This window comes from Agelaius phoeniceus, chromosome 2 (assembly GCF_051311805.1).
Source record: "Agelaius phoeniceus isolate bAgePho1 chromosome 2, bAgePho1.hap1, whole genome shotgun sequence".
Taxonomy (NCBI): domain Eukaryota; kingdom Metazoa; phylum Chordata; class Aves; order Passeriformes; family Icteridae; genus Agelaius; species Agelaius phoeniceus.
Genome location: NC_135266.1, coordinates 16,058,850 through 16,084,166, shown reverse-complemented (window position 1 = coordinate 16,084,166; position 25,317 = coordinate 16,058,850). Strand labels below are relative to the sequence as shown.

The window sequence follows — 25,317 nt, the reverse complement described above, 5'->3', positions numbered from 1 at the left end:
GGATCTGGGCATGTCCAGCCTTTCTCCTTCTTCTTCATGGCCTCCATCTTCTGCTGTGATGTTGGCACTTACAGACTGGTTTAGAGTAGAAGCTCACTGTCTAACATAGGTGATAGGTATTGGAAAGTAATTGTAAACATTGTATATGTAGTTTTTAGTATAAAGATATAACACCACCCCAGGGGCAGGCAGAGTGCCTGGACTGTCTTGCTGAGTGGACCTCAGCTGGACAGGAGAAAGAATTTTATAGATAAAGAACAATAAACAACCTTGAGACTGAGAACTGAAGAACTCTGACTCCTTCTACAAGCACCGGGCTGGGAAAAGAGATTTTCTAACAGATAACTTAATTTCTTCAGCCCAGTCCCAGGATCTGGTCCCTTGTCATTGACATCTGAGTATGTTCATCCACTTGTGTGCTCTCACTGGGAGTTAATTGACTGGTTCCCATAAGGAAGAAGTCAGAGCAGGGCCCTGGAGGCTGCTGTGTGACCAGCACAGATAGGACTAAAGCACCATCCTCCCCAGCCTGTCCTCCAAAATGAACAGAGCCAGCTCAGCATCCACCACAGAGATTCTCACACCACTGAGAGACGCACGCAGCAGAGTCCCCCTGTACTGCCATTCCAATGCCACTCAGAAGGGCTGCTACCAGCCCTCAGTTTATTTCAAACATTTTGAGTTAAATGAACATAAAGAACAGAGATTACAATTTAAGGGGCCACCATATGGTGCCACCCAGGGGACCTGGGGAAGCGTGTCCCAGCATGGATCCTCCCACGGAGGAAATGAGGCTGAAGCAATGGCCACCAGTTGTCCCCTGGCAGCCACCCTGGCTGCCTGCTGACTTCGAGCTATGGTGGCACAGGAGCAAGAAAAACCATGCAGCAAACTTCTGGCTCCTGGAATGAGGTGGGGATTGCTTTCACCTGGATGCAGACAGTGAGCTGGGGGGAGTCCTGGATGCTCCCCTCTGCTTTCAGTCCAAGGGCAGACATTTGTAACAGCAGCTGCAATCCGAAAAATAACATTTTAGGATCACACCCAGAACAATAGAACATGATGAATTTTGGCCAACAGCCACACAACACACCCTTGATGTAATACTAAAGTCACACATGGCAAGGTACTCCATTATGAAATCTTACATAATCATCTTTCATGAAATTATTTTCTAGTGTCGTTCTCTGCTTATGATTTTATTTTGTTTTCCTCTTCATGTTTACCTCATTCATGAATTAGCTTTCTGCATTAGTTTTCTGTGGGACAATTTAATAATTTCAGGATGTTTTAAGAGCTTTTAATGAAGAAAAAAAAAAGAATATTAATAAAATACCATGAAAAGTAAAAAAATGGCAGAGGTGATATAAATCAATGCTTTGCTGTATTTCCAGCGAAGACAAAAATGTATCATTTTCTATATAAATAACCATTTCCAATGACCATTAGAAGTGTTGATAACATCTGTCTATAATTGTGTAACTATAAAAATTGCTCTGCTTTTTTTTCTTTCATTAGGAGAAGGAATAGGTAATGACACTGAACTTGAAATTGAATTGAATGGATTATTTTGTAATAATAATAATAGTAATAATAATAATTTTCTTTTGAGCTGGAGCAATTGTCCAGTTAACAATTGTTCAGTGATCTCTTGAATCCATTATTTCATACTGTTGCTTGGTGAAGTTGGCATGTCAGTTTACCAGAAGCTTCCTGTCTCACATACAGATGCCAGTACACTTCATTCTTTTGATGAACCTCATTTGGAGAATGTGAAAACTATTAAAAGCAGAAGGTGAATCCTTGTTTTGCCATGCACTCCAGGAAATTCTGACAGCCTCAGCATCCTCCCATGAGCAAGTCAGCCCAGCCCAGGTGCTCCTTGGCCTTGCTATAAACCTGAGCTGGGCAGGACAGTCCTATGCCTGCTTCATGAGCCTCTCAGAAGTAACTGGTGTGTGTATGAACAGCATTGATGTGCATGAATCCATCAGCAATCTCTCCAGGAATGTGCAGGCTGACTGATAAAAATGCAGGCTGCACGTTTCCAGACAGATGGCTACACTGTTCAAAAGTGTCCTGGAACCTCTGGGGGTGTCACAGCACCTTGGAAGCCCCAGGGAAAATCACACACAGTCCTTCAGGATAATGTTGTCTTTAGCAGCAGAGCCACTGCCTGCCTGCAGAACAACATCTCCAGCAAGTACTTGCTTTCCAAGCACTAAACTGCTACAGACTAAAGGCACCCTAGGAAAAATGCCTTTTGAAACAACTGATCAATATTTTCATTTTGCCCTTTATTTTCCTGGAGGTCACTTGCTGTTGCTGATGTTGTTGCCTCATGAAGGAAGCCTAAATCTGCTTAGTAGTGTAGAAATGACTTGCAAAATTCAAATTTCCAACATGTTACGTGCCAATAAAGATTCCACAATAGGCTCCTGTAGAGACTTGCCTTTGCCAACGTGTTAGCAAGAACTGCTTTATCCCTTGGGACACTGGAAACAGCACTATCCAGCTACTCCCAGATGGATTCCATGATTGCAAAAGTGATAATATTTTCAGACTTTTTTTAAGATGTGAAAACCAATAGTATTATTTTGCTTCTTTTATACATCCCAGCCTATCTAAAGGCAAAGCACATGTCAAGGAACTTGCAGGGCAGCAGCACAAAGGTAGATGCTGAGCACTGCCAGTCACCAGCTGTCACTGCACTGCACTGTCACTGCACTGTCACCAGCTCTTGAAGCTGAAGAAAGTTTGGTTAATTTTCAGTCCTCCAGCAAGCTGATACCAATCCTGTGTTTGTTTTTCTGAGTAAGAACTAACCAAATATATGAAAAGTTAGGCTTCTTCACAGCATCTTCATGAGATGAGAGATGGCTAGCTCCCTTCCTACTCTGTGCTACAGACAAAGTGAGGGAAAAATCACATTAGCCTCGAGTGTCCTTATTAATGGAATGGGGGAAGCCAAGGAAGAAGGTGGACAGTACAATGGGGATCCAGATGAGGATGTATTTTGGAAACAGATGGCACCTTCAGTCCTCTCTGATAGAGGTGAGGTGTAGTTTGAGAGGCACATTTTCACTGGAAATTATGCCTTTAACATTAATCACTCGAGCTTTTGCAATCTGCAGGACTCAGCAGACACAAGCACGTGTGCTGCCAACAGGCGAACAAGATTTACTCTCTGGGTTTTTTGGGGAGGAACAGGGGAGCAGTGCACAGCCCATCAGCCGTGTCTGTCCCGTGTCCCGCTGTCCCCCCTCGCGTGCCCTGGAGCCAGCGGCAGGAGAAAGGAGATTGGCTGGAGAGATCAGCAGGTGTCACACGGTGGGAGGGCCCTGCGGCATGAAGTTAAATCTTAACTTTGCTGCGTATTTCCCAAGGGAGGGATGCCTGTGACGTTTAAAGGGAAAACATTTCAACACTTAGTGCATTTAAAAACCAGGGAATGTGCTCACACAGAGCAGCACGTTAAGCACTCAAACCTGAGCACAGAATCAATGAGGCTGGAAAGGACCTCTGATACCATCGAGCCCAGCCCATGGCCCGACCCCACCACGTCAGCCGGACCACGGCACTGAGTGCCACGTCCACTCTTTCCTTAAACACCTCCAGGGACGGTGACCCCACCAGCCCCCAGGGCAGCCCATTTCAGTGCCTAACCGCGCTTTCTGAAAAGAAATTCTTCTCAGAATTCTGAGAAGAAACACGCATCTTCTGAGAAGAAATTCCTCAGAGGATCCAAAATTCTTCCTAACGCAGGGGCCCGTGCTTGCTGGCCTCCCTGCGCGCTCTGGGGCAATCCGAGCTGTCCCTCACGGCTGACCTTTAATGACCTTTAATGACATTTCGGCTCTGGCGCCCAGCAGGGGGCGCTGCCCGGGCCGCCGCAGCGCAGGCCCGCGCATGCGCAGGGCGCGGGGACGCAGGACAGGCGGCGGTCGCGGCCGAGGCGGCGGCAGCGGCTGAAGGAGAGCCGCGGACGGGCCCCGCGGCAGGCGCTGCCCTCCCTTCCTGCTCCATGCGCAAGATGCTGCTGGCCGCGCTCTCCCGATTGCTGCAGGGCCCGGCGGCCGCCGGGAGGACGGTGAGTGCGGCCGCCGAGCGCCGCCGGTGCCGGCCCGGCCGGGAGTGGTGCGGGGTAGGAGGGGCGCGCGGGGCGCAGCTCCAGGAAGAGCCCGGGAGGGACGGCGGGAGCTGCCCGGGAATGTGGCTCCGGCGGCAAAGGAGAAAAACCGATGAAAAATTAAAGAGAAAAAAAAAAACCAACACCTTGGTTTTTCCTTCCCCCACTCTGCGTGACGATCCCAAGTGACAGTAAAATGGTCGTCTCGCTTTTTAAGCCCTTTATGGCGCAGGGCTTTGATCGATCTTGTTCCTACACTTGGACTGCGCAGGTCCCTCTGAGGGATCTGCTCGGCCCGAGTGGAGTTCAGCGTCTGACTGAACTGCTCGACCTCCCTTTGCTTAGCCCCTTTCAACTTCTGCATGAATTTTGTTTCAAAGTTTGTTATTTTTTTGTTATTAGTGTGAGTCATTTGTTGTATTTTACCTTTGCTGTGTGAAAAATCGTGCTTTTACCACTTCATGCTGCTTATTCCACTGTAATGACTGTGGCCATGAGGAAAAATTAACCCTGCTGAAGAAAACTTGTTGGCAAGACTAGAGTTAAAAGGTATTTTTAGGTAACTGGAAATCAGGTGCCTTTTTGCTATGGAGAGCAGATGTGCTGCTGCACCCCCATTCTGAGGCAGATCTCTCACCCAGGCATTCACTGCTTGTGGATGACTGGATCCGTCAGAAAAACACAGGGCAGAAAATTTACTGGAAGCTCTTGCTATCTGTCTTTGGGCTGCATATCTAGGAGTATTTCCTACAAATAGACAAAATTATCTAGGAGTATTTCCTAGATATACATATCCTACATATCTAGGAGTATTTCCTACAAAATAGTATTTCCTACAAATTTTTCACAAATAGAATCTCTAGATTAAATTCTGCAGATATGGGGGCTTAAAATTCGTCCCTTACTACAGGTACTTGGCCTGCTCTGGAGATGCTGTGTTCTCCTGGAATGCCAAAGTAAATCTGGTTCAGATATTTCAATAACTGCTTACCAAATATGTAAATATTTGTCTTTAATTGTTCCTATGCCTCTGTAGTGAAGGCATAAATTACCAAATAAATAGAGGTAGACTTAATCCATAAAGCAGTATCTCATATGTGCTTTGAGCATTCTCCAGAGTGTACAGATGGATTTCCATGTATAGAAACTACCACTTGCAGTGTTCTGTTCTAGCTGGATAATAATTTGCTGACTTCTCCTCCCCTCATTATTTGATACAGCTACTTAACTCTTCTTCATTTTTTTTCCTTCCAAACGCTGCTAACCTAGGGAGCTGTTAGCGAGGTAAGGCCTCAGTCAGTCTGGTCTAGGTTTACTTTTGATAGGTGTACTGCCCATATCAGGGCTTTTGTCCAGACTCCTCAATCTGAACAGAGCAGGGAGTTTAACCAGGTGGGCTAAAGAGATCCTTCCCAACCCTGGCCATTCTGTGATACTGTGAATCCAAACTGTGGATTTACTTCCAGCTCTAGGAGTAAAACAGCTTTTCTTCACTGATAATACTGATGCATTGTGGTAAATAGTGTAGAAACTGGGTTTAAATTAAAACTTCTAAATATTTAATCTGATAACAGGGCAGGGTGAATGGGAACAGTGTTACTGATAAATCTGATCGATATGCAACAGAGAAGGTAACCAGCATGGGTTGAGATGTCAGTCAGAACTTTTTTGGAGATGGTGACCTGAACATTCTCAAAATTTTGGTGAAATCTACCTTCAGCTAAATGTATGTGGATTCCCTGGCTGAAGGAGCTGCTGAAGTTTTTTGTGTAACTTAATTAGCAGCACAGTCTTGCCATGGAAGATGTAGTGCTCCTTACACTGTGGCCACAGTGCATGCATGGACATGGGCCCATCCTGTCTGATGCTGCACAGAAACTTGCTCCTCATCTAAAATCACCACCATTCACTGGTCAATACCCTGTGCTCCTTCTTTAAGAGGGACCAGTAATGTATTCTTAAACATCTTTCCTATCTCTCCCCTACCGTGCCACCCTTTCTATTGTTCTGTGTTTCTTGTGTCCTCAGGCACTTTCTGTGTTTCCACATTTTTAGAGTGGCCACAGTAGTGGCCATGCTGTTACTAAAATGATTCTCTCTCTCTCCATTGTTATGGCTTTGAATTCCCCCAGTTTCTCTTCCTGTTAAAAAGAAAAAGTGCAAGTAGTTTATATTTCAGATATCTGCTGGATTCCTTTTGTTTGGTTGGTTTTGGATTGGTTTTTTTTGTTCTATCTAGTCAAAATTCCAATCAGCACAGAGAGTCAGCAGTCAAAGTCTGCATTGGCTGCCTCGCCTTATACTGTCGGCCTGGCATGTGAAGGGATAAACAATTATTTTTATGGTTTTGGTGCTCTTCTATGTCAAAAGTTTTGAAACTTACTGGGCTTATTTTAGATAATCAAGGGTATTACCATCTTAAATTCTCTTTTTCTAATCCTAATTTTAAATAATGGGTTTTAATAGACTTTGGCATACAGAATGAAAGTTCCCAGGTCTTATGGGATATGCTACTGCTGTGTCTTATTTATAAGTTATCTCAGTTTGGAAGTACTCTTAGAAATTACTTGAAAAGAATACTCTTAGAAATGACTTGAAAAGTCACATACTTTTACTTGATAATTACATTAAACACTGCTCATGCTTTGGTTTTGTCTTTTTTTAAGGCCTCTCGAGTGATGGTAGCATCCCGTAACTACGGAGACTTCGCAAGTGAAGCTACGTTTGAGATTAAGGTGAAGAAGAACACTTAATACTGGCATTCTTTGTAAGCATTTGTTAGAGATCTTAAACTGATGGACAGGTCCCCAAATCTCTTTTCAGTTACAAAATATGGTTTGAATTTCCAGAACCAAACCCCTCACTATCTGACCTGATTACTAAGTGCAGCTGGAAGTACAGTGTTGGCAGTGTGTGGTAACGTTACTTGTTTCTTAAGAATGTGAGGTTGTGATTTTTTGCAGCTGTTATACTACAATGCAGCTGTGAGAACAGAGTTAGAAAGGAGCTAATGAACCTTTCTGTTTCCTTAATGCTTTTCAAACAATTAGTTGTTTGCAGTCTATCCCAAAGATGCAGCTGGTTGAAGTCTGTGTGGGTTTTTGAGGAAAAAATATGGCATCTTTTCAATGTTTGACTTGGTGCTGCTCAGAAAATGTGTGTTATATTCTGTCAGCTTTCCACTCTGGCTGAGTCTCAGGAAAAAGTGATGTTTCTATTGGCAGTAGCTTCTGGGCTGGTGTTTCATTCAGGAATTGATGAAGGAAAATCTGAAGGAAATAATTTGTGTTGTTTTCCACCCTCTCCCTGTTTGGCTGTGCCTGTGAAGCATGAAAATTTTTTCAGGTGGAAGAGAAGGAATATATGTTTATATGAAAATTCTTTTTTGAGTAGATACAAGGTTTAATATTTGATCCTGTGTTGATAACAAGACTCCAGAGTTTCTGTTGTTCTGTGAACTTTGAAGCAGAGTTGTCTTGAGTAGTGTGCCCAGGTGTTATATCCAGTTCATCTAGGTGTCAGTGGATTTGCTCTGGAGTGATTTTTGATTTGATAGAAACTGTCTTTAACCTATATATAAGTATTTTGACCATTTAATCTGCACTGACACAGTAATTTGTTTAGTCTCTTCCACTGAACTTACTGTTTATTTATCACAGAGGTAGCAGAGGTGATGGCCATTCTTAGGGCCAGATCTTACAAACTGTTTAACAGAGGAAACTCTTGATCTTTATCTTTTCACTAAGCCTCTGTAGCTCCTACGTAGTATTTAGTGTGCAACAACCATGGAAATGTGCTTTTTGCCATATTGCTGGAGGACTTTAGTTTATCTTCTGCTTCTAGGAATAATGAGGTTTTATTTTCTGAGAAGAAATCTGTCTTTATTAAAAGTAAGGGTTTTATTTCCCTGAGTTTTGAAACAGTGCACAGTTGTCCTGACCTCTTACACTCTGAATTTTAAAATGGCAGATCATAAAAAAATTAAGTAATATTCCTAAGTAGGATGAATGATTTTGAGGACATGATGACTTGTTTAACGTGCAGCAATGTGACCTCCACCGGCTGGAGGAGGGGCCGGGCACCACGGCGGTGATGACTCGGGAGGAGGGGCTCCAGTACTACAAGACCATGCAGACCATCCGCCGCATGGAGCTCAAGTCTGACCAGCTCTACAAGCAGAAGATCATTCGTGGCTTCTGCCACTTATATGATGGTCAGGTAGGAACTCTTGGCCAGGAGGTTTTATATTGTCTTACCTTATTTCATGTAGGGATTTTAATAGAGTGGAGAATGTAGAACTGGTTTATCTGTATGCATTGTGAGAGGAGAGGGACGAGAGGAGGGAGGAGGAGAGACACTAAGACAGGGAAGGGCACAGTGCAGCTGAAGATCAGCTGAATGTGAGGAATGAGCACACTTGAAGGCCTGCATTTCCCCCCTCAAGTTTCATTGATGGCTTTTGTTTTGGTATCTCATGGATCATGTGCCCACTAAAAAGCAACAGCCAGGAGAAGCTATCCTCATGCTAACATTCTCCATCTGCAAAGCAGGCACAGGGCCAGCCCTACTAGTAGCCTCCACCCGAATCCATGGCTCTGACCACCTACACAACTTCAACCTCCTACAATGCTAAAAATTATCCCCCCAACTGCAGTACTCCTCCCCTTAACCCTCCTCTCCTCACACAAACACCTATGAACTAACATTACACTATACAGCCTACTAATCGCCACCATCAGCCTCCAATGACTCACACCAACATACTGCCCAAACAAGGGCCTAACCCCCTGAACATCCATTGACCAAATCTCCTCCCCTCTGCTAGTCCTTCATGGACTTACTGAAACTTTGCTGTCTGTCCATTATCCCCTGATGTTTTTGAATTGTGATTGTTGAGATACTTCATTGGGGGATGGAAATTCTTCAGATGTTTGCAGATTCTGGTTCCTCTCCCATGTGCCTTTGCTAGTCAGTCAGGTTGGAATTTAGAGCCCAAGGCTGTTGCAGCTCCAGGCCTGTTACCAACCCTTGGGATTTAAGTCGGTCTCCTGTATCTGTGCTCCTCCAGTGACCTGCCACCATTTGGTGTGTGTGGGATCAGCAGTGTGCCATAGTGCTGACTGTGGGAGCTGTGTTTTTCTTCCTTGCTAACCTTGCCTGTCCTGTGTAACAGGAGGCTTGCTGTGTGGGGATTGAGGCTGCCATAAAGCCCACAGACCATGTGATAACAGCGTACAGAGCCCACGGCTTCACCTACACCCGGGGAGTGCCTGTCCGGGAGATTCTCGCAGAACTTACAGGTTTGTGCTCAGCAGAGTGAGGTCACATCTGCTGTGCTTGTGTCAGAATTCTTCTCTCAAATTCAAAGTGATGTCAATGCACAAAGTCTACTGGGACTTCAGAAGCAGTTTAGTGACATAGCAGAATGGATCGGTTGTTTCAGTTTTATGAATCAGTGATTTTAACTGTGAAAATTAGCTAATCAGGAATGTTTAAGGTGCTGGTACTTCTAAAGAACAAATTAATAAGATTTTTCTGGATACCATATGCTGTATTCTTTGTGCTGCAGCAGGTTTGAACTTGCTGATGGTAGGCATCTGCTCTCAGTGGGACAGGGCACTATCCTTCCTAGGAGAAAGACCTGGATTTTCAGAATTATGCTGATGAAGTCTTAGGAAGGCTGGTAAACTTTGCCTATAATGGTAAACTGAATGACTTGGCAAAATTTGACTGTAACAAGAATATTAAGCAATAATCAAGGCAGAGATTTTTCAGAAAGGAGAGATGGCAAAAGAGTAGGGTTGAGGTTGGAGCAGGGAAGAGAGGATCAGCCTGATGAACTCTTATGAGATCTGTGAATGGATGCAAGGAGCTTGAAGGCCTTTAGGCATCACTGGTATAATAAAGACTTGATCTAAGAATCTGCATGTTTGACATGTTAGTATAGGAAAGCCTGTTTGGGGGTTAGATAAGTGGTATGATTTTGTAAACTAAAAACTGTGTGTGCTAAGAATGCATATCTGTAATGCGCACAAAAACCCAGAATCCAGTGGTGGATGATTTGCCAAGTGTCACTGGATACCAGTAAGTCAAAAAGTAAATGGGAAGATTGTCATGACTGAAGCCAACTATGGACCCCGAAACTACAAATATGAGTCATAATGTAGTGGGGTTTTTTTACATTTCATGACACATAACTTTCTTTAACATTATACTTGACTTTACTGGGGCTCTTTCAGTTGGGAAGGAGTGGCTGTGGTAAACAGACAGTTATTCCAGAAAATGGCACTTGGGGAAAGTTCTTAGAGTTGCTGCTAGAGCCCATTCTTGCAAAAAAGGATCTCAACTACAAATGCCAAACTATAAGACAGCATGAGTTACAATGACAGAATTAAAAAATCTTTGAAGGAGAAGGAAGCAGAGTCATCCAAAATAAAACCAGTAGATAAAATCCTAGGGGCAACAAGCTATAGAAAAGGACTTTTCAGGAGAACTGACAATTACATGAGAAATGAGTTTGTGTTCTAAGAAAAGTAGAAAATGTAGCAAAAAGTAACATTGGCTAATCAGGAATTTTTAAATACATTCTAACATACAAGAAGGGAGTGTACAAAAAGTGGAGAGAGCTTGATAAAGGTAAGTTACACTTATTCGTAAAACTATTTTTCTTAGAATTAGACTTTTTTTCCTTTGGTCCTAGCTGGCAAAATCTGTAATAGCTCCCACAAAGCCAATTAACCAATCCATAAACATAGGAAAGGTATGAGAAATATCAATAATAAAAACTATCCACTACAAAGTAAGAAAGAGAAGTACAAATTTCAGAAAGAGACTCACTTCTAAAATAAACACGAAGGCTAATGTAAGAAAACCAACCAGACAAGCTGTGCATATTAGAAATAAAATAAAATCTTCTATGAATAGTAACAAGACAGAAAAGAGTAGGAAATGGAATGGGCTGATGAGAAATTCTGTGTTCTTAGATGGGCTCATTTAAATAGGGTTTGTTGTAATGCTTCATGGATCACTTGTTATCTTCAAACTACACCTTGAATAAAGCTGGGCTGGGTGACTAATGTTTATATTGGGGTGGAATGGGGAGCTGGTAGTGGTTGGGGTTTTTTTTAGTGTCCTGTTGGTAATTTTTACATGTGGTTATTGTCAAAGGGAGGACAAGTCTAAATTATTGCAACTAATTTGGAACATTATTCTTACTTTTCTTGCAGAAGCCAAAAGTAATTATATACTTCTTGCAGATTAAGATATGGGACCTTGTTGTCTATAAAAAAACACCTCATATTTATCTGAAAGTGCTTTTGTATAGTAGGACACTGAAACTTTTGGTTGGTTTTGAAATATTGTAATCTCATCCATATTTCCAGAATTATGCTTTTGTAATTGTTCCCTTTTCCCCCCCTTATTTGTCTTCTGAGATGTTTAAGTGTAAACTTAAACATGAGAGAGGCCATCATGTCCTAACTCCACACAGATCATGGTCTTAGTGTTATTACCTTTAGGAACTGAATTAGATGTTTCCATTTTTTTAGTATTTTTCTTCCAAAACAGAAGATGCTTGTTATTCATGTTTCAGGTCGAAAAGGAGGATGTGCAAAGGGAAAAGGAGGTTCAATGCATATGTATACCAAAAACTTCTATGGTGGCAATGGTATTGTTGGTGCTCAGGTATGTACATTACTTGTGTTTTAAAGCACGAGCTCAGTTTAGCTCGTGTCCTGTTGCCTCTCAGTGTTTCCTCTCAGTTTTTGTGCTCTGTGAGCTTGTATGCAGGTACCATTGCTCTGTGGCTGGTATGTCTTATTCTGGTGTTCTCACCGTTTTGTAAACTGTAGCAAAAGTAATTCAAATTGAGAATACCATTCATGTGTATATTTTGGCTGCAATAACATTTGTAACAAAGGGAAGCAGGTGGGTAACAGCTTGTTTGTTGAGCAGGTCTCTAACAGCCTAAATGTCTCCTTCAAGATCTCAGGCCGCCTATCTTCAACTCTTTTAAATGTTGTTCTAAAATGTTTTGTCCTGTACTCTGTGGCAGGTTCCTCTTGGAGCTGGGATTGCTCTGGCCTGTAAATACTTTGCTAAAAATGAAATCTGCGTGGCCTTGTATGGGGATGGTGCAGCCAATCAGGTAAAGCAGCGTGGCTGGGGGGAATCCATTTTCCTTCTGTGCTTTGTGAGCTCTGCCTTTACTCCAAGGGGTGGAAGAGCACATTTGCCCTCCCTGTGTACCTGCAACCCAGGCAGTGTTGATGAACTCCATGGAGGTGGCCAGGCATGTTGCACATTTTGGACATGGCCACCTCTTATTTGAGTTGTCTTAGGTGTTTGAGCAGGGATGTGTTCCAACAACTTTGTAGTCCTCAGAGGGGTGATTCAGGTGAACAGTTTAGAAGTTAATTGCTAGGTACTCTTTATATATCAGGAATGTTCCATGTGCCTGCAGTGTTTTATCATTTTTTGGACTGTGTAAACATCTGTCCTTCCCCACCCCTGTTTTGAGTTTGGCCCTTGTAGCTGTAGTGGAGGGAAAGGTTTTTGGCTCCTTCTGTTCTGGAACACAGAGAGTGAATGAGGCTAATGGTTAATTATGTGAATGGTACTCGAGTCTTGAGAGGAGGGATTTCCAGTTACTCTTTACCCTCTTTCCAGTTGTGCACAGCTCACCTAAGTGTGGCACCCTGAACTGTCTGTGCTGTAAGGAGAGCTCTGAAGGATGGCAGTGAAGATGACAGTGCTGCTGGATAGGGAGAGAGAGATGTGTAAATCATGTTTCTGAAGACTGAGAAGAGGACAGAGCATTCTGGCAGAGCCAGTTACTATTGATATTCCAGCCAAGATATTCCAGCCAGACTCTTCATGTTATCAGCTGAGACAATAAGCCAGATAAGCAGTTGGTGATTTGTGTGTACCACTGATAGTTTCACACTTTCAAAGCACAGGTGGAGATGTCAGTTCATGGTTTTCCCTGAATTTGACTCAGAGCAATCAAGGTTGACTGCAGTCAAACTTAACTTTGCTGTAGCAGCATCCTGCCAGGTAAATCAATTGTCAAGTATTTTTTATGATTGTTGCTGAAATACCTGAGTTAAGTTAAAGTGGAAGGTTTTGTGGTACCCTAACACAGATACTGATTCAGGCTTAAAAATTAACTTCTGTAAACTACTGGTTGAGATGAAAATTGCCTTATATAATGTAGCTTCTCTTTTATTCCTTCTGACCTGTAGCAAATGGCTGGTTTCAGATCACTTTTAGTGTTAAAATTTCTAGACGTCTGCAACTGAAGGATTTTCAGTAGAGCCTAATGCTTGAAGGCTGAGCTCCCTGATGAGATGTAACTTAATTTTCTTTCAGGGCCAGATATTTGAAACATACAACATGGCTGCCTTATGGAAGTTACCTTGTATTTTTGTCTGTGAGAACAATCGGTATGGAATGGGAACATCAGTTGAAAGAGCTGCAGCCAGCACTGACTACTACAAAAGAGGATACTTCATTCCAGGTCTCAGGGTGAGTACAGCTTTTTTTGAGGGGGAGTGTGTGTGCACATACCTACACAACACACACGGAGGTATTTCTTTTATTTCTACATATATTTACTTGAAGCTGAATTCTGTTCCGCTTGTGGAAATACTGAGAATGGAAGTTTGGAGGCTGGGATTTTTTTGCCTTAATGTGTCTTTTCTCATTACCAGGTGGATGGCATGGATGTGCTCTGTGTCCGAGAAGCAGTAAAGTTTGCAGCTGAGTACTGCAGATCTGGAAAGGTAAGTCTGTAGTTGGCATTGTTTCCCCACGGGTAGAATTCTTGCAAGCTATTCCTGCATAAGTAGTTCCTCAATTTGTATTAACCAAACACTTATTATTTATACTGTCATTTTTTCCCATTTCTACCACAGTTACTTTCTGTTGTGAAAGGTGTTATGACTGTCAGGCAGTTGTGATTTCTGTGTTTAGTTAGGGGAAGCAGCAAGGAAGGTAATAATTATTCTATATTTACAAGAAATGGAAAGTGAAATAAAGGTCTTGTGAGTCAATATTAGTGTCTGTCACCCAGGTACAGTAACACTGGTTTTGAAAATTTTCAATACTTGAAGTAATGAAGGTTCTGTGAGGTAATTTAAAATATTTTGAGTAATGGTGGAAGGAAGGAAATTGTAAAGCTGCTCAATGAGAACATGAAAATAAATGCTTACAATATCAGCACATGCTTTCCATTTAAAAAGAATTAGGTTTCATTTTACCCTGTGAAACTAGATGTGCTAATTTAAATTAAACTGAGAAAAACCTGATGAATAAAACTAATTGATCACTGGTGCAATTCAGCTCAAGCAAATAGTTGCTGCTGTAACAAGTTGCCACTCGTGGTGGCATCACTCAGTATTTTTATTGATTTCAAGGGTCCTCTTGTGATGGAGTTACAGACGTATCGTTACCATGGCCACAGTATGAGTGACCCTGGAATAAGGTACTGTCACATTCTTTCTTCTTTCTTTTCACTGAAAATAAGTACTGATGGTCAAATTCTAAGGGATTAAACTGTGAAATTCAGTGTTTAAATCAGATGTCAGATGCATTTAAAGGTTACAATGAAATTGCTATGAGTAGCCTGCTCACTCATCTCATTGCTCAGCTGATAATGCGTAGCCATGTAACAAACATGTTTTAATGCAGAATTAAAAGATGTGGGTTTAGAACAAGCACAAAGTCAGTAAAACTTCTGTGCTCTCTATTAATGAATTCTGCTTACACTGTGTCCTAATGAAGGTTTGGTTGAATAGCATCATGCTTTTCTGGGGTTTTAAAAAGATTAAAATCCTGTAAGGTCAAATTACAGGAACAGTTTGGACTGCCCAGACAAGTAGAACACATCCCAAAAGTACAAACATCCAGGTACTAGAGAGATTTGGGCATTGCTCTAACTGATCAAGCTGCATGTGTCTGCATGAAGTAGAGGTGTATCCCAGCTCTTCATTGGAAACTTGCAGTGACTTGGCAGCCTGTGCATATCATGCAGCCCCCTCCATAGGGGGGAAGGGTTAGGAGGCTGGGTTTGCTCCCCTTTTCCTTGAGTCTGGAGCTACTTCTGCTCAATTGGTATTTACAGATCTCTCTCTGGAGGCCTCTGGCTCTTGCTGCGCCATCCTTTGGGTGATGAATGTTCTGTGTTGTCACTGCATCCCTGCCACCTCTTTGGACTCTTTTTCTAGAAGTGAGCTGTGTCCAGACCTCACTCTGCTCCAGCACTCATGTCTTTGCCTGTCTTGTTCTTAGCTATCGTACTAGAGAAGAAATTCAAGAAGTGAGAAGCAAAAGTGATCCCATTACTTTGCTGAAGGACAGAATGGTCAACAACAACCTTGCTAGCGTTGAAGAACTAAAGGTATGGTTCTAGTTGCTATGTAAGGAAGCTCTTGAGCAGTCACACACTGATGATCTCCAGAAAGCACATCACTGAGCAGTATGCCATGCTTTTCTTTAAAGTTCTTTAAGGTTTGCTTTAACTTTTATAGGTGAAGGTGAAGTTTTGTTGCAGACCAGCTCCTGAAGTTGTGTTCTGCTGGAAATGCCTTTTGCTTTTGGGTGCTAAGTAAGGCTGGGGGGTGTAATTTGCTAACAGATAGAAATCAAAATTACCTGGGCTTTCTTGACTCCCCAGGAAGGGGGTGAGTCTTGGAAAGGGAAATGACCAAATGTGAAGAATCCTAGTGAAGGAGTGAGGAACTCTCTAACCCTGAGGAGCCCCCTAGGCTCAGTGGGGTCATGTTCCTTGGTCAGTAAGGTACCAGTACTACCCAAAATTATGCAGTTTAGTAGGGAAGGAGTTTTAAAAGGTTTTTGATTTTATATTTCTAGTAATTGTTAACTGATTCCGACTGATACTTTACCATGGCCATGGCCTTTACATTCAAAATCATGATGCTTTTTCTGAGCTGTTGTCTAATAAGCTTGAATTTCTGGTTTAGGAAATTGATGTGGCAGTAAGGAAGGAGATAGAGGAAGCTGCTCAGTTTGCTACCACTGACCCAGAGCCTCCCCTGGAAGAACTGGGTCACCACATCTACTTCAATGAGCCACCCTTTGAAGTGCGTGGCCCAAACCAGTGGATAAAGTACAAGTCTGTCAGCTAAAGGCTTTTTATTGGTGTAACTTATTCTTATGAATAAGTGAATGCATTTACAGGAACTATAATAAACAACTCTTAAGCTTATTTAAGAGCTCTTTCAAAAGAGGAAATGTGTAAGGAAATCCATCTGAGTATGGAATTTCTTAAACGTGCTGAATGTTTCAGAAGAAGCTGTCGAGAGAAAGTGGTTTATTTAAAGTGCTATATATTTGCTTTACTGACTTTCTTTGGATCGCTGTATGTGTTAAGTACAGTGTAAAAAGAAAAATAAAAATTGAACTTTACCAACCTTTATCTAATGGTCTGTTTTGTTTCATGAACTCTTTCCCAGAAACCCCACCAAAAATACAATTTACATGCTCTGGTTTTGCTGCAGCAAAGTCACTAATTGAAAACATCACACCAGGCTTTTCTCAGTAGTTCAGTGAGAGTAGCTTTAATACAAAAAGCTGTATAAATCCATCTACAACGAGGTGACATGCTCTAGCATATCCCCCCCCTGCTCAAACCATCAGCCAGCAGAAGTAACACATTTTAAAGTTCACAGTTTTCACAGTGCTGAAGCCAATTCAGGTGGGTTTTTTTCTCTGCTAATGTTTTGTATTCCATCTACAGGCATCATATGCTTTAGTCTTGTCATAAATAACTTACATGCATTGACACTGACTTAAAAGCTGTTACTGTTCACTGTGCATTACACTGATGGTCAGACAAACTACATAACTGTGCAAAACCTGCAAGGCCACTGTACATACAAATATATACATCTAACAGTTTAGGTGCTGGGAATGTATTTCATTTGCTTATTCCCTTTTTGTGTTCTTCCAAAGCATTGACCTGCACTGAGGTCTTGCCGGATGCTTGTCGGTGGTTCAGGATTGCATTCCAGATTCTGCAGCGAAGACCCCCCCTGCATGAAGGGAAATGGAGATCAGTTAGGGAGAGCTCCCTCATCTCCACTGCCTTAAACTGAGCAAGAAGTAAAACAGAGAAATCCCAAGGATAGACTGGTTATGACAGTACATAACAAACTACACTGTTAAGGTTATAGCTAAAACTTCTTTCAGGTCAGCCAGGTGTTAACAGAATCATGAGAAAAGAACCTGAGTCAATGGGTAGAAAAAATAAATTCTTTATGCCTGTTTTTCACATGATTACATATTAATTATTTTCATATTATTTCATTGTGAAGGGTGCAAAAAAAGGTCCCAACCTGGAGAAATGCCAAAGCAGATGGCTCAAAGCATCCTTGGTGTAGTTGTGTCAGTTGTAAAAACTTTTATCAGAATATCTGAGAGGAAACTGATGGCAGTTGCCCCTGAACTGTCACTGACCTATTTAAATAGCCAAACTTTAAAAGGTTTTTAACAAAATACATTAATTAAGCTCTTAACAGTGAACGAACAAGTATTTTCTTACCGCAGCTGAAGATACCACAAGTCATCTTTGGTGATATCATTAAGGACAGCACTTAGTGTGTAATCTTCTTCAGCAAACTAAAAGGCAAATTTATTCATAAATAAATATTCCTTATTTGCAACCAAAGTGCTAATTATGACTAAAATTATGAGTTTTTTTTAAATGTGATTTTTACCCTCTTAATGGTATCCAAGTCTGCTCCTTGTTGTTTCAGCCAGTTCATGAGCTCAGGGTCTGCATTCTCTCTCAAAGTTGCTGCAGACCGCTGGGAATCTTTAAAAAAAACAAAGGTTAATACACCTCACAACTAGGGCAAAAGTGATTGTTTTCAGGTAACTGAAGCTTAAGCTGTATGGTTTTGCATCCTTTCAACAAACACATGATTTCATATGTTTTTGTGTAACTGCAATGTCTCCTCATACCTTTGGGTTTAAGTTTTAATTGAAGCAATTGTAATTCCTGAGTCTTCTGCTCCAAAGATTGTCGTAAGAGGGTCTGATACTCTTTCTCCTTCTGAATGAGATTTTCCAAAAGCCTTGTAGAATACAAGAAAGATTAAATGCAACCACACTGAGTATAAAACTAATGGAAAAAAAGATCATTTTTAATGAGTACCACAGGACAGAGGCATTTGTGAGGGGTACTGTCATAAATAACATCTCTAATGGCTTAGAGATTTCATTTTGGTTGTCTGAGACTCAGGGGTGCCACTTGAAGGCTTTCACCTGCAGAATTTAGTAAATAGCTCATAAATTCTGTTCCTACTGTTTTGCAGCCTCCCTGGGCAGAGTTGCTGCCTTTATACTGTAATTTACTACTGAACAATGTAACACTGACGTTTTACCAGGGACTTTCTGATCACAGATTTACATCACATGCATGAAGAAGAATGGGAAGTTCAGCTGTTAACATGCTGGCAGCATCCTACACATGTAACCCATGAGAAACAGGGCAGGGCTCTGCTGAGCTCTGTGGTGCTAATGAGTGGCCAGCCTGTCCCGTGAGCCAGGACAGAGCTGCTGTGGCCTTTCCTTGCAGGAACAGCTTTGAGGCACTGACACCAAGTCAGGGGGCATCCAAGGAGCAGGAAGGAAATGGGCACAGTTACACAAACCTAATTACTTCCCTGTAGAAATCCAATGTGACATTCTGCAATTAACAGAATAATTACACAGAAAGAAAAGCTGTACTGAATGATGTTCAGTTGCAATACTGTACTGCCAGTGTATTCCAAATCCACCTGTGTTCCTGGAAGGCTTTATTGCAAGGCAATAAGTGAGCAGTACTATGGGTAAGTATGTACCCATCAGTGTAGCTTTTCAAAGACTGCCTGAACATACATCCAGAGTCTTTAGAGGAGATTTACCTTAAGGTGTCATGTTTAAGTCTGCCCAGCTCCTGGCTGAGCTGCTGCTGAGCCTTGTGTGACACCTCAGAACTGAGGCTGCTGACCCCCGATGTGATGGCAGCGTCCTCAGCCCCGTTCTGTTCAGAGGGCTGGAAACTCTGCTCCACTTCATCAGTGTCCTTGTCCCCACCTTCAGTTTCTGATGCTGGCTCAAAGTGAGTGCGAAGCTCTGGTAAAAAGAATGAGGGGAAGAACAAGATTCTTTTGGTAATTGTGTCTTCAGAGGTTGTGCAGTTTGTTCTTCACTACTGTGGGTGGGGAAGACTTTGCATAATGTGCTTTATTGCAGCACTGAGCAAGGGGGTAGTGAAGCCTTTGTGAGCGGGAGCACAGGTTCTCTGGCATTGGTTCTGGAATGAGCAATGCACCAGCAAAGGTAGAGCTGTAGGTCATAGTTGTCAGTGGGGACAAATATCATGAGATGAGTAATAAAGCAGTCAGTAAAATATGTTAAGGAGAAACCCCTGAAAGCTTCCATTTTTCCTAAATAGTAAGAGAAAAAAACAAAAGTAATTTTCCCTAATGCCCTGGGCCAAAGAGGAAGCATTCCTCTTCTCCAGGGAGAATTTCTAGCCCCACTTCTCAGAACTTGCTGCAGGTGGCCACTCTTATTACCAAAGAACAGCTGTGATTTTTCTTGTACAAAGTCCTAAAAAATTTGGCCAATTTGGCTTTAAAAGCCATGGCAACTTTGGACTGAAAGGACTCACTAAGTCACTCAGAACATTCCTATACTGGAAGGGGTGCTCAGCATTTTAAACAGTTACAAAACTACTTAAATATTTCCAACTTAACTCATTCCTAGACAGTACTTAGACATTTATCTTCCTGGTGGTTTTCCCTATTGTCCATCTATGGGCCAGAATCATCCTCTTCCTCATACTGATGCACTCCCTTCTACACATCATTAATAATTTTTAAGCTCATTAATAATTTTTCAGAACACATAACCAGACTTGTGCAGTGTTAACCACGCTGGATGTCATTAATGTATACAGAATAATTTTCTTTCTTACTAGAAAATCTCCAGCTTGGACTGAATTTAATTTGCCTTTTTTTGGTCATGTTTGGACCACACTGGGGGTGCAGAATTCCTGGTTATTTCCCCATTATGTGCTTTTGTACTGCAAGTACAGCATTAATCCTCCAGATCAACACTTCTTTCTCTGCAACACTCTGACCCCATGTCTTTTGATGAGTAGCACATGGGGTGCAGTTAATGCATGCTGAAAGAGTAAACATCTGAACTGCTCCATTTGCTACAGCTCTTTGATATGCAGAACAGCTTTTTTTTTAATAAAAGGATTCTTTTCAGCTGCTTTGATTTACCTGGAATAAGAATAGTGACTGCTGCTTGGACTGCACGGCGGATGATGTTATCCATTGCAAACATCCAATGGGGCCTTATTAAGTGATTTCTTAACACTTTGTTCACCTGAAAAAGTAGCAGCAAACACCATTTGCTCACACCTTAGGAAAGAGAATCTTATTTTCCAGTAGTCATAATAAGCTTTAAAAGGTAAAAACTGCATGCAGCACTAAAACCCTCCCACCTTTCAAGTCTAATCAACAGATTTGACAGTTTTAGGCTACAGCTTTCAAACCATTTCAAACCAGACTGTGACATTCAAACTCTTCTACAGTACAAGGAGGGAGAGGAACGGTGGAGAAGTTGCAAACCCCTGGCATGAGCTTTGTTCAGGAGCAACCTGATGTAGTGGAAAGTGCCTCTGCCCATGGAAGGGGGGTTGGAAATAGATGATCTTTAAGATTTCTTCCAACCTAAAGCATTCTGTGATGCCTCAAAGAATTCCTCTGCCCCTCCGCCAGAAAAGGAACTCACCGCATCCTGGAATCCAAACAGCACCAGATGAATCTGATTGATGGAAGTGCTGTCAAAATCCAAATCCATTTTCAACTTGGATATTGTAGAAGCCATCACTCTCTGCTCAGGAGAGTGTATGAAGTCCCTTAAAATCCCAATAATCTGCTTGATGTGGTCCACTGAAAGTTGCAGTACTTCAGAACTCTGGAGAAAAGATAATGAATGTATATCAAATGAATCCCAGAGTCATTAAACATCTATTTAGTAGCATTAATATTCTTAGGGTTACATAGTTCTTCTGTATATTTCACATTGATGAACTGAATCACAGAATTTTTTTTTCTGCAAAGTCTCTAGTTTTTATCTTTTCTTTAAACAAAAAAGTAATTTCTGTTTTCAAAAAAACCCTGTAAACCTACTGCTGCTGTGGTTGTCACAAAGGGAAGAGGTTCCAAATGATATCTAGGCATTCCTGCAATGTACTGCAGAGGGCAGCTCTCCTCCATAAAAACAGCAAAATGAGTCGCTAAGATACCCAATTTTTTTAGATACCATCCTTTCTCAATCTGGATTTCTCTCTAATCATGCAGATATTAGATTTCTTTAGGAAAAAAAGTATGCTTATATATGCATTTATCCCAAGTCAAAAAAAGGTCTAAAATGACACAGTGATTCACCAGTGTTTATTTTATGATTTTCAGTCCATAACCCCTACAGTTAAAGTCATCCAAATGTCTGTAAGAACAACCTCTGTAATTAAAAGGTAGAGGGACTAGTATATAAATTATGGAAAAGAGATTATTACAGCAGTGCTACAAAACAGCTGGAGACTGAACCAGCACTTGCTGCCACTAAATAATCCTTCATTGTGGAAAATGCTGGGAGCCGTGATTATTTCTGACTCTGAATTTTAATTGTTTGTAAGGCTATCAGCTGTTTTGCAGTTCAAGCTCAGAGCAGAAATGTATCCCAGTGGCTTCCCCAGCCTGAGTTTGTGGTCTGTAGAGCCCTACAGGAGCCCCTGTGGTGCAGTTTGCTGTGGAAGGGAGCACAGGAAGGAGCAAACCCTGGGCTGTGCAGGGCTGACCATGGAGCAGCAGGGCTTGACAGCTGAGCCACAGATGTCAACAGCTGGCTGGGGACACCACACCGAGAGTGTGTGGTGCACACTCCCAGCACTCATGGGAGTGTGCACCACACACCACACCTTTATGGGGTGCAGTCCAGGTGAAAAACCAGAGCTTTAGTAAGAATAAATGATGGGACAGTGTCACGAACAAGTGTGCTGGAGATTGCCCAAAAATCACTGACAAGGGTATGAGCAAAAGTCAGATTCACCAGAGAGGCTCATCACAAGCAGACATTAAGAAGGAAAGGCTGTTACAGGTGTGTGGCAATGCCTGGGTGTGCATTAACCATTCTATGATTTTTTTTCTTGCTCCTCTTCACAGTAACTAAACCTTCCCACCCCACCTTCCCCTCTTCAGAAAATCTACCTTAGCTTCTTTAAGATTCACATACTGTGATCCTGGCACCTAGTAAACAAAAATTTTCTTAAAAATTGTTACTCAGGTCTCTACCTTTAAAGCAGAATATACCTAACACCATGTGGTGTTTTAGCTCCATGTCCTTAAAAGCCAAAAGAAAAGAAAACATGAAACCCACTCAACCCACCAACCTCAGCTCTCCACAATCCCACATCAAATACCCAAACCTCTCACTCATTTAACCCCAAGAGCCCATCAGCAGCCAAAAGGTGGTGTTTGCTACCCATTCACACAACAGCAAACAGCTCACACAGTTACAGGTCTCAGAGATTAAAGATACCCAGAAGGAACAATCCAAACACCTTCATTTGTTCATTCTCAGAAAAGGAATAATATGACTTGGCTCATTATTTTCCCTTTGCCACAGGAAGAGGTGAGCTGAAGTGAAATTACCTGTGCAATACACTCCTGCAAATTGGAAGCAACTTTGTCCTGCTCTTCCTTAAGGATTTTATAGAGGATTGCTCGGCGCTCGCTGTCCTTGCGCAGCAGGAACAGCCCGGAATCCTTGTCCTCCACGGAGGGCGAGGCGCTCCTGTCCTCCGAGGCCGAGCCCTCGTCAGGGACGCTGTGGCAGCCACCCAGCACAGGCACAAGAGAGACCTCAGCATTAGCAAAGCACCAGGACTGCCAGAAGGGAGCAAGGACACTTCTGGGGTTAAAGACTCAGTTCAAACTACAGCAGCAGATTGATCAGACTGGTAAATGCTAATTTTGAGACAGAAGATGGTTCAGATCCTCTGCTGACTCAAAACCCACGTGGCTGATTTCCCCCTGCTAAGAAGCTGGCATTAATGTCAGCTTTGGGGAGGAAAGCTGAAACTACTCATTTTTTCTGGACCCATACTGTAACATACTCATTTGAAAGTATTGCTTTGTACTTTGGGAGAAGGAGAACTGCATTTCTGCTTCCCATTTTGTCATGAGTACATGGAAGGGTCAAATTATCATTTAACTCCTAAATCTATATCAACTCAATCAATAACACCACTGACATTTACTCACTGGAGGAAGAAAAGTGTAAAAGTAAATGGAAACCTTAAAGGAGAGGAATGATTGTTCATTATTAAACATAGACAATATTTACATTAACTGGTAATCTATCTATCTAAACTTCCTGAGTAACACGTCTTTACCTAACCATTATGTGAAAAAATTGCCATCAGATAAAATAAAATGTGAATTATATTCACAGAATCCCTCAGGGGTGTCAAGTGAGAAGCAAATATTTTACCTTAGTAAATGAGAAATGGGATGCTTTGTCTGAATCTCTGAAATGGATCTCTTTGGCCTTTCAAAAAACACCTCATGCTGTACATCAGAGTCTGGTGAAACAGAGCCGTGCTCACTGCTGCTACTGCCAGCCTGCTCCCCATGGACGGGCAGTGGCAGGGATGTGTTCCGAGTATAATCTAGGAACAGACATGGTAAAATGGGTGACAGAACTAGGCCAAAAAGGGCAACATGCTTTAAACAGCTGTGATCATCTTCACTGACTTCAAGACCTCATTCTGCAAAATGGCAGAGGGAGAAGTAACCTTGTTGATAAAAAGCAGAAACACAATTCAAAATCATTGCATGAACAAGCAATAAAAGGTTTTAACAAGTTAACTGCTAAACCCAAAGACAGCACAGATACTCACAGGAAATGCTGTTTTGTTATGTCTCTCACACCTACACACAATCCCCCTTGGTGCTGGCCCCACAAAGTGACTCAAACAGATATGAGCAGTTTGAAGAGCCTGAACTGAACCAAGAGGTTCATCTGCCACTCCACCACAGCCATGTCTCTCTAAGCAGAGACCACTCTGTTACATGCCCTCCTCACCTTTAATGGGCATCAAATTGCCCTCTCCATACCTGAGATATCTGCCTCACACACACATGCCCCTGCCCCTAGCAAGGACCCCCCCTCTCAGCACTGGCTTGAAGGAAATCTCCTCTCCCCTTCCAAATAATCTTAAAAGTAAGAAAAAATTAAAAACAAAACAAAACAAAAAACCAAACCAACCCAGATGTTGAGAGTTTACTGTAATCCTGATTGCCAGTTTGCAGCTGTATGGCAGAAAAGGTAAAGAAGCTCTCTCACAACCCAAGGTGAACATACCCATGGAGCTAAAACATGACAACAGCTTTTGATGCTTGTCACTACAAATTCTTGGAGGTGAGGGAAGGAAGAGAGCTAGAAGTTGAAAGTTGTTCAGAAAGCTGTGAAATACTCCATGGCAAATGACTGGTGTTCAAATGGCTGAGGTTAAACAGTCACAGAAATGAAACAATGCATGTCACCTCACGAAACCTGGTGCAAGGCATCTCAGTAGGACAGAAAATTGAGAGCTGTTGTCCCAAGAGAAAGGGCTGAAAAATAGGAAGAACTTCAATTTGCATTGGGATTGTGTGTGTGTGTGTGTGTGTGTGCAGATAGGTGAAAGAAGCATCAAGACCAATGGCTTTCCCTGTTTTGAAACAGACAGTTCCTTCATATGATTTATTTGGCAGGTCTATATTAAGCTTCCTTATCTTATCACTGAGAAATGGCTGATATATTTGGGGGGGAGGGAAGAAGAATCATGCAATGCAGATAAAACAAAACAACCCATTAGACAGCTACTTCAGCACCTTTGTGCCAAATTTCAATGTTATATATCAAGTTTGAGAATGCTGACCCAAACACCTAATAGACCCTCATTTTCAGGTGTCAAACTCTATGAAATTCAGATCTCTGAAGTGTATATAACTGCAAATCTAAAATGCAGAACTGGTTTGGAAAGTCTTTGTCAAATGTCACTCTTCTAATTTTAATTTACTACAAATGAGGCATTTATTTCTGAGGAGAGGAAAAATGAC

At 42.0% G+C, this 25,317-nt stretch overlaps 2 protein-coding genes across 3 annotated transcripts in view; one reads left to right on the top strand and one right to left on the bottom strand.

The window, feature by feature from the left end:
* Positions 1-3,902: 3,902 nt before the first annotated feature.
* PDHA1 (pyruvate dehydrogenase E1 subunit alpha 1) lies at positions 3,903-16,565 on the top strand. Of its 2 annotated transcripts, XM_077172609.1 has the most exons (12): positions 3,903-4,090; positions 5,399-5,413; positions 6,796-6,864; positions 8,174-8,347; positions 9,303-9,429; positions 11,721-11,812; positions 12,183-12,275; positions 13,499-13,654; positions 13,840-13,911; positions 14,545-14,612; positions 15,419-15,527; positions 16,111-16,565. In XM_077172609.1, exons 1-12 carry the CDS (start codon positions 4,025-4,027, stop codon positions 16,273-16,275), a joined length of 1,206 nt encoding a protein of 401 aa, XP_077028724.1. In that variant the 5' UTR covers positions 3,903-4,024; the 3' UTR covers positions 16,276-16,565. The 2 variants fall into 2 exon arrangements, with proteins under 2 accessions (XP_077028724.1, XP_054510921.1); XM_054654946.2 differs by lacking the exon at positions 5,399-5,413.
* Positions 16,566-16,685: 120 nt separating this feature from the next.
* The window catches only part of MAP3K15 (mitogen-activated protein kinase kinase kinase 15), an 80,606-nt gene continuing 71,974 nt past the window's right edge, over positions 16,686-25,317 (bottom strand). Inside the window, exons 21-29 of the mRNA XM_054655139.2 lie at positions 23,705-23,882; positions 22,864-23,038; positions 20,942-21,127; positions 20,428-20,533; positions 19,057-19,267; positions 18,113-18,225; positions 17,866-17,963; positions 17,691-17,767; positions 16,686-17,181 (exon numbers count right to left, since the gene is read on the bottom strand). Of these exons, the coding sequence (XP_054511114.2) occupies positions 17,067-17,181; positions 17,691-17,767; positions 17,866-17,963; positions 18,113-18,225; positions 19,057-19,267; positions 20,428-20,533; positions 20,942-21,127; positions 22,864-23,038; positions 23,705-23,882 (1,259 nt within the window). The 3' untranslated portion in view covers positions 16,686-17,066. The remainder of the gene's footprint in view (positions 17,182-17,690; positions 17,768-17,865; positions 17,964-18,112; positions 18,226-19,056; positions 19,268-20,427; positions 20,534-20,941; positions 21,128-22,863; positions 23,039-23,704; positions 23,883-25,317) is intronic.

Excerpts from the sequence above, each read along its gene's own strand:
- PDHA1 (XM_077172609.1), top strand. The coding sequence starts at position 4,025 with ATGCGCAAGATGCTGCTGGCCGCGCTCTCCCGATTGCTGCAGGGCCCG. Across the intron at positions 8,348-9,302 it reads GCCACTTATATGATGGTCAG|GAGGCTTGCTGTGTGGGGAT; the intron begins GTAGGAACTCTT and ends CCTGTGTAACAG. Across the intron at positions 13,912-14,544 it reads AGTACTGCAGATCTGGAAAG|GGTCCTCTTGTGATGGAGTT; the intron begins GTAAGTCTGTAG and ends ATTGATTTCAAG.